This window comes from Thamnophis elegans, chromosome 12 (genome assembly GCF_009769535.1).
Source record: "Thamnophis elegans isolate rThaEle1 chromosome 12, rThaEle1.pri, whole genome shotgun sequence".
Lineage (NCBI taxonomy): Eukaryota > Metazoa > Chordata > Lepidosauria > Squamata > Colubridae > Thamnophis > Thamnophis elegans.
The window spans coordinates 10,958,456-10,972,660 of NC_045552.1; the positions used below are offsets into that span (position 1 = coordinate 10,958,456).

At 41.2% G+C, this 14,205-nt stretch overlaps 1 protein-coding gene across 2 annotated transcripts in view; it reads left to right on the plus strand.

The window, feature by feature from the left end:
• The first annotated feature begins 4,507 nt into the window (after positions 1-4,507).
• The window catches only part of LOC116516208 (IgGFc-binding protein-like), a 52,255-nt gene continuing 42,557 nt past the window's right edge, over positions 4,508-14,205 (plus strand). For both annotated transcript variants that reach the window (XM_032228629.1, XM_032228630.1), the window contains exons 1-2: positions 4,508-4,573; positions 6,560-6,898. In XM_032228629.1, the coding sequence (XP_032084520.1) occupies positions 6,853-6,898 (46 nt within the window). In that variant the 5' untranslated portion in view covers positions 4,508-4,573; positions 6,560-6,852. The remainder of the gene's footprint in view (positions 4,574-6,559; positions 6,899-14,205) is intronic.

The window sequence follows — 14,205 nt, forward strand, 5'->3', positions numbered from 1 at the left end:
TGTTCCATCTGTGCTTGTGATCTGATGTAACAAACTACAGCAAAGCACAAGGGAAGCCCAACATTTTGTCTAGCATACGGTCAAATACTTTTTTAGGAGAAACAGCATTCTTGATATCCCAAAGTTTCAGCTTCTCTTTGAAGGGCATCCCAGAAACATCCTTCAAAAGTGACATTTCAGAATCTCCAAACCCACGAATAAGACTTTCAATGGAACAGACAACTTTGATTAATTTCTGTATTTTGGAGGAATTATTGTTAGCCCCACTAGGTAGATCAGACCAGGAAATCACAAGAATGCTGAAACCACTATTATTGAGATTGGCTGTAGTAGTAGAATCTTGCAAATCTGACTCTGTTCTACAGCCTCCTTATACTCCAGGGAATTAGAGAGATGTCTGCCTGAGATACTTTAGAATGTAATCTTCCTGCTCAGGACTTCATCTCCTTTTGCCTAGGTTAACAATTCCTGCATATCTCTGTCAAAACTACCCAACTGCATTTTTAAGCTTAGCCTACGGACATAGTGAAGTCGAACTAAGTTATACTCAATTCTACATCAAGCAAAGATTGGTGGGGAAGCATTACTCACTACACTAGATAGATAAAGTAGTTTAGGCTATAGCAATAGCAATAGCAGTTAGACTTATATACCGCTTCATAGGGCTTTCAGCCCTCTCTAAGCGGTTTACAGAGTCAGCATATTGCCCCCAACAACAATCCGGGTCCTCATTTTACCCACCTTGGAAGGATGGAAGGCTGAGTCAACCCTGAGCCGGTGAGATTTGAACAGCCGAACTGCAGAACTGCAGTCAGCTGAAGTAGCCTGCAGTGCTGCATTTAACCACTGCGCCACCTCGGCTCTAGGCAATTGCAGGGCTGACTGCATATCCCTCATAAGCTTTGTCCTCTCCTATGTTCCTCCCACTCAAAGTTTCGACCTAAAATGGCAACTTTCCTTTTGTTTAATATTTAAAACTGCTTGCTTGTGCAGCACACATTACTCACGAAATATTACAGTAACACTGGGCACTAATTCATTCAGAGATTTAACTGATGCAAATGTGAAGGAGAAACAACTAAGATATTGTTTACATTTCAAAATGTCATAAAGTTGGATTAGATAAATCAATGCTGCTTTCCATTTTTTAAAAAAACAATAAAGATTGCTCATACACAGGGAAATGCTTTGATATTTGGTTGCTCACACTGACCACAAAATTATTACAAATTATAAAATCCTATATTTTTGCAAATCAGCTGAGCGGGAGATCATTCATAATCTATATACTAGTAAAAAAAACCTCTAAAAGTTTGTTTGTAACCTTTAAGTGGGCAAACTGGTGTAGGGCAATAATTTTTGAACCAAAATACCTCAAATAATCTAACCTAGATAATATGTTGACCCTGGAGACATGACTGCCATGAAATTGAAATTTTGCAAGTTTTATAAAACAATTGATGACCTAAAAAGTCATAAAACACTTTATGTCATAATGTAAATGTCATAAAACATTTCCTGTGCTGATATATGACTCTACTATACAGTTCAATGGGGACTATTTTCAAGGCAGATTCATTTATGAATTTATCTTCAACTTTTCTAGTCAAGACAGTACATTAGAAGTTCTGTCATTGTTGAAGTTACTGAGGAATCTGATAAGGAAATCTCTCTGAAAATATGACCCATCAGGTCCTGGATGGTCTACTATTTCTTATACTTTGACCAAAGTCACACTGTATGAATTAATTCACCAGGACAAGAACTCTGTGCCACATTTAACTGGAGTATATAATAATACTCCATTTTGCAACAATAAATTCTATGAGCATAAAAAAAAAGATCAACAATGCAATTTTTAATAAAAGAACTGAAAATTCAACATAAAAATTATTACAGAAGGACCCTTGGGTGGAATAAGGCACTGCTAGGAGTCCTAGTTTGAAGTAAGAGATATTGGGCAGTTTTATATTGCGTTTCCCATACATATCTCTAAAATATTCCCCCAGCATCATCTCACTTTGGTTTGTTCTCAAAAAATTTATTCACTTTTAATTCATTCACTCGGTTGGAGATTCCTCGTTTAGCTTTCTTTGTCTATTTCCAGAACACTTTGCTTAATTCCATCAAAATCACCTTGCGTTTTCTCCATCCCTTAACTGGCCCTTATTCTCCTTGACTCCATCCCTGGCCTCTAAGAGACACAAATGGGTATGTTACCTAAATTAGGCAGCAACCAGTTCCAACCACTGGTTCCAGTTTCTCTTCTCTTCACTCCCATTTGCAATGGGGATGGAATACGTTACCTATGAACTTTCCTTCTCTCTCCTCCTGCCCTCTCCCCAGATGCAAAAGACCAAATCACTATCCTTCTTTTCTTCCTTCCCACATTCAATTATGAGAAGAGTGACACCTTTTGGATGATTTAATAAAAGACAATTACTATGCTCCAGGCTTCTGGAGAGTTTGTAAGATCACTTTCTTCAAGGTCCACATGCAGAGATAACCATGCCCAACTGTGACAAAAAAACTCAGGACAGGCCTACTGAGGTCCTCCCCCCCTTATGTGTGCTTTAGAGTTTCACCCTTGGAACTCCTGGCCTGAGCAGCACCAATTCTCTAAGGGCTCATCCTTTAATTATTATCTATGGAAGCCTCCCTATTGGGCTATGCATCTAAGTGAAGTTTTGTCCATTAACTACTTTGTTATCAGACAGCTGCATGGGAATTGTGAGTAATACACAAAGGCTAGCTTTCCTTTTCCCGGAAAAATAGCTTGCAAAATTGGCTGATGCAACAGAAAAATGGTTGATAGAATATGATCTTCTGGCAGCCGGAGCAAAGAATTTAATGGCAGCACAGTTTTCTGATGACTCCTCGAGGTGCAGAGAGTGATGAGGAACATCACAACTCAGCAATAGAGGAAGTTTGAAATCCAGAAGGGGAGAATGTCTGTCTGAGAGAGGGAGTGATTTTGATAACAGCAAGAGGAAAGGGTATGATTCAAAACAAGATGGGAAACCAACTTGTGTCTTCTTCTGCATAGTAGTTGTTCAACATGTGGTTCTTTAATAAGTTACTTGTGTCTTGTTTAGCACCGCTTATAGACAGAGTGACCCAATTGTTTTCCACCCCTATGGGCTACTTTTTACTTTAATATGAATAGGGGGTCTACTCTTTGCAAAAAGCAGGGGTGGGTTTTTTTGACATGATAAAAGATAAGATGGGCCTCATCTCTTGTAGCATTAGCAGTTTATCTGCAACCCGGAACTAAGGAAAAATTTCCTAAAAGTGAGAACAATTAATCATTGGGATGACTTGCCTTCGGAAGTTGTGGGTGCTCCATCACAGGAGGCTTTTAAGAGACTGGACAGTCTCCTGCTTGAGCAGGGGTTTGGACTAGAAGACCTCCAAGGGAGATGGGATTCAGTCAGTTTGCATCACTTCGGGATAACCGGTTGTTAACCTTTTGAGCAGCTTGGTGAAGTGGGTGCTGGAAGAAATCATTAGGGCAGAGAACCAGTTGTTAAATTATTTGAATCCCACCACTGCTCCAAGGTCTCTTCCAACTTTGTTATTTGATTTGATTTGATTTGATTTATTGCATTTCTATGCCGCCCTATTCCCAGAGGGACTCAGGGCGGCTCACAAACCAAAGTAACGGGGGCGGGGATACAAATAGGAGGGGGAAAAAAACAACGGACAACAACTACAACAATTTAAAAACAATCAACAAGCACACAATTCGAGCAGGGACGGGAACTCGTCAGCCCCAGGCCTGTCGGAACAGCCAGGTTTTAAGGGCTTTGCGGAAAGCCTGAAGGGTGGTGAGGGCCGAATCTCCACGGGGAGCTCGTTCCAGAGGGCCGGAGCAGCCACAGAGAAAGCCCTCCTCCGGGTGGTAGCCAATCGGCATTGGCCGGTAGATGGAATTCGGAGGAGGCCTAGTCTGTGGGATCTAATAGGTCTATTGGAGGTTATTCTGTTATCTCACAACACACCATGTGTCTGAATAAAATGATTGTTTTCATGCCGGTGAAACATTTAATATTTCTAGTTTAACCCTAACCCTACAAATAGAAAAAGAGGAAAGGAGAGCATCGCCTTCTGAGATGATATCTTAATCCCATGTTGATATGACAACACAAAGGCACAAACTTTGCAAAAAGTTGCCCATATACTTAAAAGTTGTTTAGAACACCTGGGAGAGATAAATATACAGTATCTATATTCTATCTTAGCTGAAACTCTCCATCCACATGGTTGTATCAATTCCAGGATACAATTAACTCAATCTCTTGCATTTATTGACGAGCCAAGAGCACACATATCTTCTGTTGGCTTCCTAACATAGGCCATTTAGTTCTTCCCTTTGTTCTGCCAAGAAACCAAACCCTTGAGACCACTGGAACTTCTCTATAAATTAGAAATAGGCGTTGACAGAATTCCTGTAAAAAGGAACGTCAAAAACAGAGTGGACAACTCTTTCTTTCTTTCTTTCTTTCTTTCTTTCTTTCTTTCTTTCTTTCTTTCTTTCTTTCTTTCTCCAGGATCAATACTGTGAAAACTACAGGTAAGAGACCATCTTTGATTGTATCTTGGGGTGCTCCAAACCAAATTGTTCACCGTAGAGCAACAGGGCTCCAGCTAACTTGCTGAGTTTCCCCACCGTGTGGGAAAAATGCATGTTAAGGCTGCTACTTAGTTCAGGAGGGGGGGAAAAATCATCCTTCATCTAAAATGGAGATGGAAATTCAGAACTAAATTTTTCAGCTTTTGTCTTCAGTTTCTGGTCATTTGAGCTAGAGCTACTACTAGTTAGCAACAGTTGGAGAACCAGAGATTTCTCCCTAATGAATGCAGTTTTGGGGAGGAAAGTCTGTAATTATCATTTTACTAATTCCTTTTTTCTCTTAAGTTTCATTTCTATTATCTATTAGCTCAGTCTTTCTTTGGGACAAATTCCCATTTACCTTCCCCAACAGGATGTCAAATAGATTAGGACTACAGCCTCCAGAATCCCTATTCAGTGGATCCAGTGTCCATGGATCATGGGAGCTGTAGTCCCAATAAATCTAGATGGTTCTATGGTGGGAAATGTCTGAGAACTAGATTTTTCAAAGCACACCACACACCAACTAAACCATTCTGCCTTTTTATCAACTTTTAAATATTGTCCCCTTCCACAAAGTAATGGGCAGGCAACAGATGTAATGGGCAGAATAATTATATTCATACATTATGATTTTCATAATTTTGGTTTAGTGTGCCCTATGACTGCAGCCATTGCAATTTATGAAAAACACAAGAGTTAATAAATCATAGCTTTGTGTGATATTTAATCCTAGTATTAAGAAATGTTAGTACAGTACCCAGTATGTATGCATATTTGAGATCCTAGACCAGCGATGGCGAACCTTTTTTGGCTCGTGTGCCATAAGTGGGGGGGACCGCAGAGGGGTTGTGCAAGGGCGTGCCGCACCCATAATACAATGTGAGACACCCCCAGCATGCATGTGTGCATGACAGGCGCGACCACCCATTTTTTGCATGCTTTTTTCGCCCTCCCCAGGCTCCAGAGGCTGTATAGGAGCCTGGTGAGGGTGAAAACAGCCCCCCCCACTCCCAGAAGCCCTCCAGAGGCTTCAGGAGCTTCCCTGAAGCCTCTGGAGTGCAAAAAAACTGGCTCTATGGGCAACAGACTTCCAGTTTGCTCATAGGGCCAGTTTAAGGCCTCCGGAGCCTTCAGGGGCCTTCCGGAGGCTTTCCTGAAGGCTCTGGAGGACAAAAAAACGACCCAACGAGCAAACCAGAAGTCACTTCCAGTTTGCTCATAGGACTGTTCTTAGTCCTCCAGAGCCTTCAGAGACCATCAGGAGGCTTCCCTGAAGGCTCCAGAGGACTTAAACCGGTCCTGCAAGCAAACTGGAAGTCCATCCCCGAACTTCCGGTTTGCCCGTAAGGCTGTTTTTTTGCGCTCCGGAGGCTTCAGGGAAGCTCCTGAAGCCTCCAGAGGGCCTCTGGGGGTGGTTGCAGAGGCATACGCACTGGCCAGCTGACAGGGCAATGCCTCGTGTGTCCTGACAAATAGCCTTGCATGCCATAGGTTCGCCATCCCAATCCTAGAACCTCATCCTGTTTACATCATGTTAGGAAACCTGGCTGTCTCTATCAGTTTTGGGTTATCATTTCCATAGTATGTTTTTCTTGGCTAGATAGGTTTGGTCCAGGGGTGGGTTCCGGCTTCTGTTACTGCCATTTCAATCAGGGCTGCACTATGTACGCCAGTAAATAAATTGCTTCTGCGCATGCACAGAAGCAAAAAGCACCACTGATAGAACCAGTTCGGGGGGTGTGGCCGGCCGAGTTACTACCTACTCAGTCGAACCAGTCTGAACTGTTAGGAACCCACCTCTGGCTTGGTCTGATGGAAATTCAGATTGAAAACATCAAGGGGGCCGGAACTGGCTTCCATAGCAGACTTCAAAAGTGTCAGTGTCTTCATATGGGCTGATGGTCATTAAACATTACACATTCATATTTTGGTTTGGTTTTGTAGGCATGGAGATCCTGATCTTCATGGCCAATGTGGAGGAGCTCTTAAAATGTGAGTAGGCTGAGCTGGAAGAAACCTCAGCATCTGTTTCCATTCGGAGTGATCAGAGGAAAAAGGAGAAGGGGCTGCCCTAGTACCCATTGGCTGGACCCTATAAAGGATGACCCTGGGATGACCATGGAGAATCGGAAGGAGGCAGAGCGAGGCAGAAGGGAATGGAGAGCACTGATCCATTGTGTGGCCCAGAATCAGACCTGAATGATTGATGATGATTCTTCTACTGGGGGTGGAGGAAAATGTTTCTTCAGTTCCTCTTCTGTTTATTTATTCATGAGTCCCTAGGTAAGCTCATATCTCGTTTTAAGTCATCATGTGCTTTTCTTTATAGTTGAGCATGTTTTTGGTGCCAGACTGATAGCAGTTTCTTTCATAAACCACAATTAAGTAAAGCATGGGTTTTGTGTGAACACTGGCCATACCTTCTGGAATACAACTGGAGACAAACTTTATATTTAGATGTAATGTCATAGAATGTCAGAAATTAACCGCTACCAATACAATGTATTGTATTGTCCATTATATCAGGGGTTTCCAAACATGGCCACTTGAAGACTTGTGGATTTCAACTCCCAGAATTAGCAATAGTTAGACTTATATACCACTTCATAGGGCTTTCAGCCCTCTCTAAGCGGTTTACAGAGTCAGCATATTGCCCCCAACAACAATCCGGGTCCTCATTTTACCCACCTCAGAAGGATGGAAGGCTGAGTCAACCTTGAGCCTGGTGGGATTTGAACAGCTGAACTGCTGAACTGCAGTCAGCTGAAGTAGCCTGCGGTGCTGCATTTAACCACTGCGCCACCTTGGCTCTTAGAATTCCCAGGGCTGGCTGGGGAGTTGTGGAAGTTTAAGTCCACAAGCCTTAAATTTGCCAAGGTTGGAGGCCTCCATATTATATGACCATTTTGTCTCATCTTCCATTAGAGATGGCATTATAGATCTCCAGGCTCTTGGAGAAATCATTTGCTGCTGCAAGGGTTCAGTTTTATGCTTACACAATTCATGATGTAGAGAGACAAGTTAATATTTGTGCCTTATGCTTCAGGCAGTTTCCCAAATAAGTCTGCTTCCTTCTCAGAGTAGATAAAGCTTTGGGGAAAGCCATCAGCAGAAACATTGGCAGATCAGATCAGAAGGTCAGAATGGGAAACGGCCAGCTTTATCAACTCTGTCCCACTTTAAATTCTTAGGTGACCAAAACTGACCTGGAAAGAAGAATTGTATCATTAAAAAAAAGATTCTATTGGTTGAACAACCAATAGGATTAAAGCTACAACTATTTTTATTAGGGATAATTACAGGGAACTATGAGAAAATTTCAATATTTAATATTCCATGTCATAACTGCAGTGAGAATTATATACACACACAATTGGAAGAATAAAAATATACCATCAGAGGAAAATGTGATACAAAAATGTGTTAGAGTGTGCTGAGATGGACAGACTCACAAAAGAAATAAAAGATAAAGTAGAATCTGATTATTACTTGGTATGGAATAATAAATGGCTAGAGGACAGATATAAAGAATAAGAAAGCATTAAAGGAAGAAAGATTAAAAAATCAGAAAATAATTACAAAGCTGCATAAATAAATAAGATAAAAAATGAAAGATGTATTGAATATAAAATAGTGCACTAATAGAACACTAATAGATTAATATGTATAAAAGAAATATATGCACACGTATATAGATATAAGTATTGTATATAAATTAATACATTAGTAGATTAATATGTATAAAAGAAGTATATGTATATATGTATGGATATAAGATGTATTGTAGATAAATTAGTACATTATTAGATTAATAAGTATGAAAGAAGTATATGTACACATCTATGGATAAAAATGGTATAATGGAGGTATACCAATGTGGAAATGTTGCAAAGGTGATAACTGGGTTAAAAAATGGTGGGAAAACTGTTCAATAAAAAAAAAAATTTTTTTTCCAAAGAAGATTCAGCCATGGTTTCTTGCACAATTCCCAACAGCTGGGTTCAAACAATGTGTGACACTTAAGAACTGTTGTTGGGGGGGGGGGGAAACCAAGTCAGAAATTGTGTTTCCTGGACTTGTTATCTTCCATTTGGTATGTCAGCTGGTGAACTTGAGGAAACTGCATAGTTCTGGTAAAGTACTTCTTGTTTATTTCAATTCTTTGCAAGGGTGGGTTCCCAGGAATCAAAGTCAGAGGGAGTGCAGAGACAAAAGTTAACGGCATGATTGACAAGGCCGAGTACTTGACTTTTGACTTGAATATTCTGTGGCTGATCGCCCCAGAGGACAAGATTCTGTGTTGAAAGTCATAGAAAAGCACCTCTGCTGCTTTTACCCTTCTTCTGAAGACCTTTTACTCATTTACTTTCTCTAATTCAGCTCTAAGCTCAGGGGCATTTGTGAAGCTCTCTTGCAAGCATCAGCAATTTAGCAGAATGAATCCTGCTGGATTAATGGAGAATTTATAGCTCGATTCACCCAGGGTCCTAACTTGTGATTTATTATATAAACCGGTGATGTTAAGCCGTAAACTAGGGATGTAGGTGAAAGGCCTTGGAACCAGATATTGCATCTGAGTCAGGGATCCAGTTGTGGACTCAGCCACTACTGAGACAACATGTGTAAAACAACCAAGTCTGGGAGTGGGGTGTAGTTTGAAGGTGAGGACATTATACAAGACCAGGAAAAGGGGCAAATGGCTCAACCAGTTTGAAAATCACCACATTATGTGCAAATATGCTTTCTACTGCCGTGTTGTCCCAAAAATAAGACAGGGTCTATTTTCCTTTGACCCTCCCCCTCCCAAAATAAGTACTTGGCCTTATTTTTGGGGTGGTGTTATTATTATACTTGGGCATTAATTACTCAAGCATTAATCTTGATTGCAGGAAAAACAATTTCAGCAATAGAATAGTAAATGTGTGGAACACCCTACTCAATCTGTTGTTAGTTCCTCTAACCCCCATACCTTTTACCTTAAGCTGTCTACCGTGGACATTATGCATTTCTTAAGAGGTCCCTAAGGGGGTGTGCATAAGCGCACCAGTGTGCCTACCATCCAGTGGTGGGATTCAGCCAGTTCGCACCACTTCAGGAGAACCGGTTGTTAACTTTCTGAGCAGTTTGGTGAACTGATTGTTGGAAGAAATCATTAGGGCAGAGAACTGGTTGTTAAATTATTTAATCCCACCACTGCTACCGTCCCTGTCCTACTGTCCCATTTATATGGACTCTTTTTATGTGTTTATGGCTATGTTTTGCTTATTTTTATTCATTTATTTGTGCCATTTTTTCATGTGTTTTTCCTACATGTTTCCTTGCACTTGTTGACAAATTAAAATAAATAAATAAATAAAATTAAGCAATGCCAATTTGAACAGGACACTGGTGACTAAACCATGTTCCCCCTCCCCATTTTTTAAAAAGATATCCAAATCATAAAGAACTCTTCCCTCCGAGAATGCCATCACCCCAATAAAGTTTCAATCATTAGATATGACACTTTTCTGTGAAAAATCAATGGCTTTGGGGAAGAAAAAAAATTGAAGGAGAGAGTGCTATATATATGCAGCTATATACGATCCTCAAGGGAAGATGGGACAGAAATCAATCAAACAAGCGGACATAATAGAGATTTGGTAATTCCAAAATGGGATCTTAGAGAGTACATGTAGACCATGGGTCATCATCACCCCATCATTCTAGGTGATTCGGTGGTAAGAATCCCTTTTGTTCCTTCTTTGTTATATTATTCCTTTTTGCTCATATCTCTCTCTTACTTTCACAATTCTTCTCAGCATTTTTTGTCACCAGTAACTCATTAGGCACTGTTTCTTCCACCCTGTTTCCCCCTTATAAACAATGATAAACAAATGTTGGTTAGCAGTAGTGACCAATGCTGGCCTAAAGAATGACCACAACTAGACATAGTCCATGGAAATCTCGAATCTTCTTTTACGCAGATGCACAAAATTGGTTAGATTGTGCTTTGTTAAGCTTGGCATACACCCCACAGGCAACTTTGTTCTGCTGGAATGAAGTTAAGATGCAACTCTTAGCCTTACAAATGCAATTTTCTGAAAAATTGTTGGCAGCGTGGTCATTGCACTGCACTTGCCAGATTCGGTCTCTGACACTTCATACACAACCTCTCTTCAGTTGCATCACTCTCTCCAAGGGTTAGCCATGGTGGGTTGTAAATTCTGAGTAAGTGAAAGGCCAATTTGAAGCATATTTTCCTATTAGTCACTATTGGTGTCCTGCTGGTCAATCATTTCACAATCGGAATCATATCCACAGCCTAGGAATATTGACTCTCAAGGGTTGGTTGATATATTTATGTCCGAATCTTATTTAAATCTTCCCCAGAGAGTATTCTGGGAATAGCTGTTAATTCTTAAATCAAGAGAAACGAAAGGAGGAAGCTCAGAATTACATTGGGACCATCGTGTTCTAGTCACATAAGTCCATGGAACAGAAGGTAAGGAAATTTGTGTTGTCTTTTACTAAATCATGCTCACGAATTTCAGAACATACAGTTTTTGTGAATGAAGGCAAATATACAGCTCCCAGGAAAACGTTGCAAGATCCATACTGAATTAGTCACCAGGACCAAAGGTTTATTCTTCCAAGCTTTTACACTTTGTCAAGCATGTATGAGAAAGCAAGTATGTATGAATCTAACATATAAACATGTAAGTATAAGCAGGTTTAAGTATTTACATAAGAAATGAGTACAAATAAATGGGAACAATAGGACAGGGATGATAGGCACGCTGGTGCGCTTATGCATGCCTCCTTTTACAGACCTCTTAGGAATGGAGCGAGGTCCATGGTAGGTAGTTTAAGGTTAACGTTTTGGGGGGGTTTGAGGATGCAACAACAGAGTCAGGTAACACATTCCAGGTGTTGACCACTCTGTTGCTGGAGTCGTATTTTCTACACTCAAGTTTGGAGCAGTTTACCTTGAGTTTGTATCTATTGTTTGCCCGTGTATTATTGTGGTTGAAGCTGAAGTAGTCATTGACTGGAAGGACGTTGTGTCAGACAATTTTGTGTACTAAGCTTAGGTCAGAATGTAGGCGGTGTAGTTCTCAGTTGTCCAGGTCCAAAATTTCAAGCCTTTGCTGGAGTCCATCATCAGGAAAGTTCTCTTTCTCCAGAATATGCACACTGGGCTGTTCTTTGCATTGTATTTATATGGCTCCTCGTTGTGTGGAGTTTTTGGTTGTTAATTAGGGCGTTGATGGCTAGTTTGGTAGATGGGGTAGCTTTTGTCCCTTGTGAGATATGGGATGGTCAGTTGCAAGGAAAAACTAGTAGGGAGTCATACTTGCAAGGTATGTCACTTATAAAGCCCTTCATGGTATTGGACCTGGGTACTTGAGAGACCGCCTGCTGCCAATCACCTCCACTAGACCGATTAGATCCCACAGATTAGGCCTCCTCCGAATTCCATCCGCCGGCCAGTGTCAACTGGCGACTACCCGGAGGAGAGCCTTCTCTGTGGCTGCTCCGACCCTCTGGAACATGTAGACCATGGGTCATCATCTCCCCAGCATTCTAGGTGATTCGGTGGTAAGAATCCCTTTTGTTCCTTCTTTGTTATATTACTCCTTTTTGCTCATATCTCTCTCTTACTTTCACAATTCTTCTCAGCATTTTTTTGTCACCAGTAACTCATTAGGCACTGTTTCTTCCACCCTGTTTCCCCCTTATAAACAATGATAAGCAAATGTTGGTTAGCAGTAGTGACCAATGCTGGCCTAAAGAATGACCACAACTAGACATAGTCCATGGAAATCTCGAATCTTCTTTTACGCAGATGCACAAAATTGGTTAGATTGTGCTTTGTTAAGCTTGGCATACAGCCCACAGGCAACTTTGTTCTGCTGGAATGAAGTTAAGATGCAACTCTTAGCCTTACAAATGCAATTTTCTGAAAAATTGTTGGCAGCGTGGTCATTGCACTGCACTTGCCAGATTCGGTCTCTGACACTTCATACACAACCTCTCTTCAGTTGCATCACTCTCTCCAAGGGTTAGCCATGGTGGGTTGTAAATTCTGAGTAAGTGAAAGGCCAATTTGAAGCATATTTTCCTATTAGTCACTATTGGTGTCCTGCTGGTCAATCATTTCACAATCAGAATCATATCCACAGCCTAGGAATATTGACTCTCAAGTGTTGGTTGATATATTTATGTCCGAATCTTATTTAAATCTTCCCCAGAGAGCATTCTGGGAATAGCTGTTAATTCTTAAATCAAGAGAAACGAAAGGAGGAAGCTCAGAATTACATTGGGACCATCGTGTTCTAGTCACATAAGTCCATGGAACAGAAGGTAAGGAAATTTGTGTTGTCTTTTACTAAATCATGCTCACGAATTTCAGAACGTACAGTTTTTGTGAATGAAGGCAAATATACAGCTCCCAGGAAAACGTTGCAAGATCCATACTGAATTAGTCACCAGGACCAAAGGTTTATTCTTCCAAGCTTTTACACTTTGTCAAGCATGTATGAGAAAGCAAGTATGTATGAATCTAACATATAAACATGTAAGTATAAGCAGGTTTAAGTATTTACATAAGAAATGAGTACAAATAAATGGGAACAGTAGGACAGGGATGATAGGCACGCTGGTGCGCTTATGCATGCCTCCTTTTACAGACCTCTTAGGAATGGAGCGAGGTCCATGGTAGGTAGTTTAAGGTTAACGTTTTGGGGGGGTTTGAGGATGCAACAACAGAGTCAGGTAACACATTCCAGGTGTTGACCACTCTGTTGCTGGAGTCGTATTTTCTACACTCAAGTTTGTGTCAGACAATTTTGTGTACTAAGCTTAGGTCAGAATGTAGGCGGTGTAGTTCTCAGTTGTCCAGGTCCAAAATTTCAAGCCTTTGCTGGAGTCCATCATCAGGAAAGTTCTCTTTCTCCAGAATATGCACACTGGGCTGTTCTTTGCATTGTTTTTATATGGCTCCTGGTTGTGTGGAGTTTTTGGTTGTTAATTAGGGCGTTGATGGCTAGTTTGGTAGATGGGATAGCTTTTGTCCCTTGTGAGATATGGGATGGTCAGTTGCAAGGCAAAACTAGTAGGGAGTCATACTTGCAAGGTATGTCACTTATAAAGCCCTTCATGGTATTGGACCTGGGTACTTGAGAGACCGCCTGCTGCCAATCACCTCCACTAGACCTATTAGATCCCACAGATTAGGCCTCCTCCAAATCCCATCCGCTGGCCAGTGTCGACTGGCGACTACCCGGAGGAGAGCCTTCTCTGTGGCTGCTCCGACCCTCTGGAACGAACTCCCCGTGGAGATTCGAACCCTCACCACCCTCCAGGCCTTCCGCAAAGCCCTTAAAACCTGGCTGTTCCGACAGGCCTGGGGCTAAAGAACTGTTGCCCCCGTCTCGAATGGTATGACTGTTGTGAGTTTTAAATTATACATTGTTATGCTTGTTTTTTTAAAAAAAATTTGTCTGTGTCCCCCTTCCCCAGTTCGAGTTGTGAGCCGCCCTGAGTCCCCTTCGGGGGAAAAGGGCGGCATATAAATATAATAAACTGAACTCAACTGAAGTGATATAACC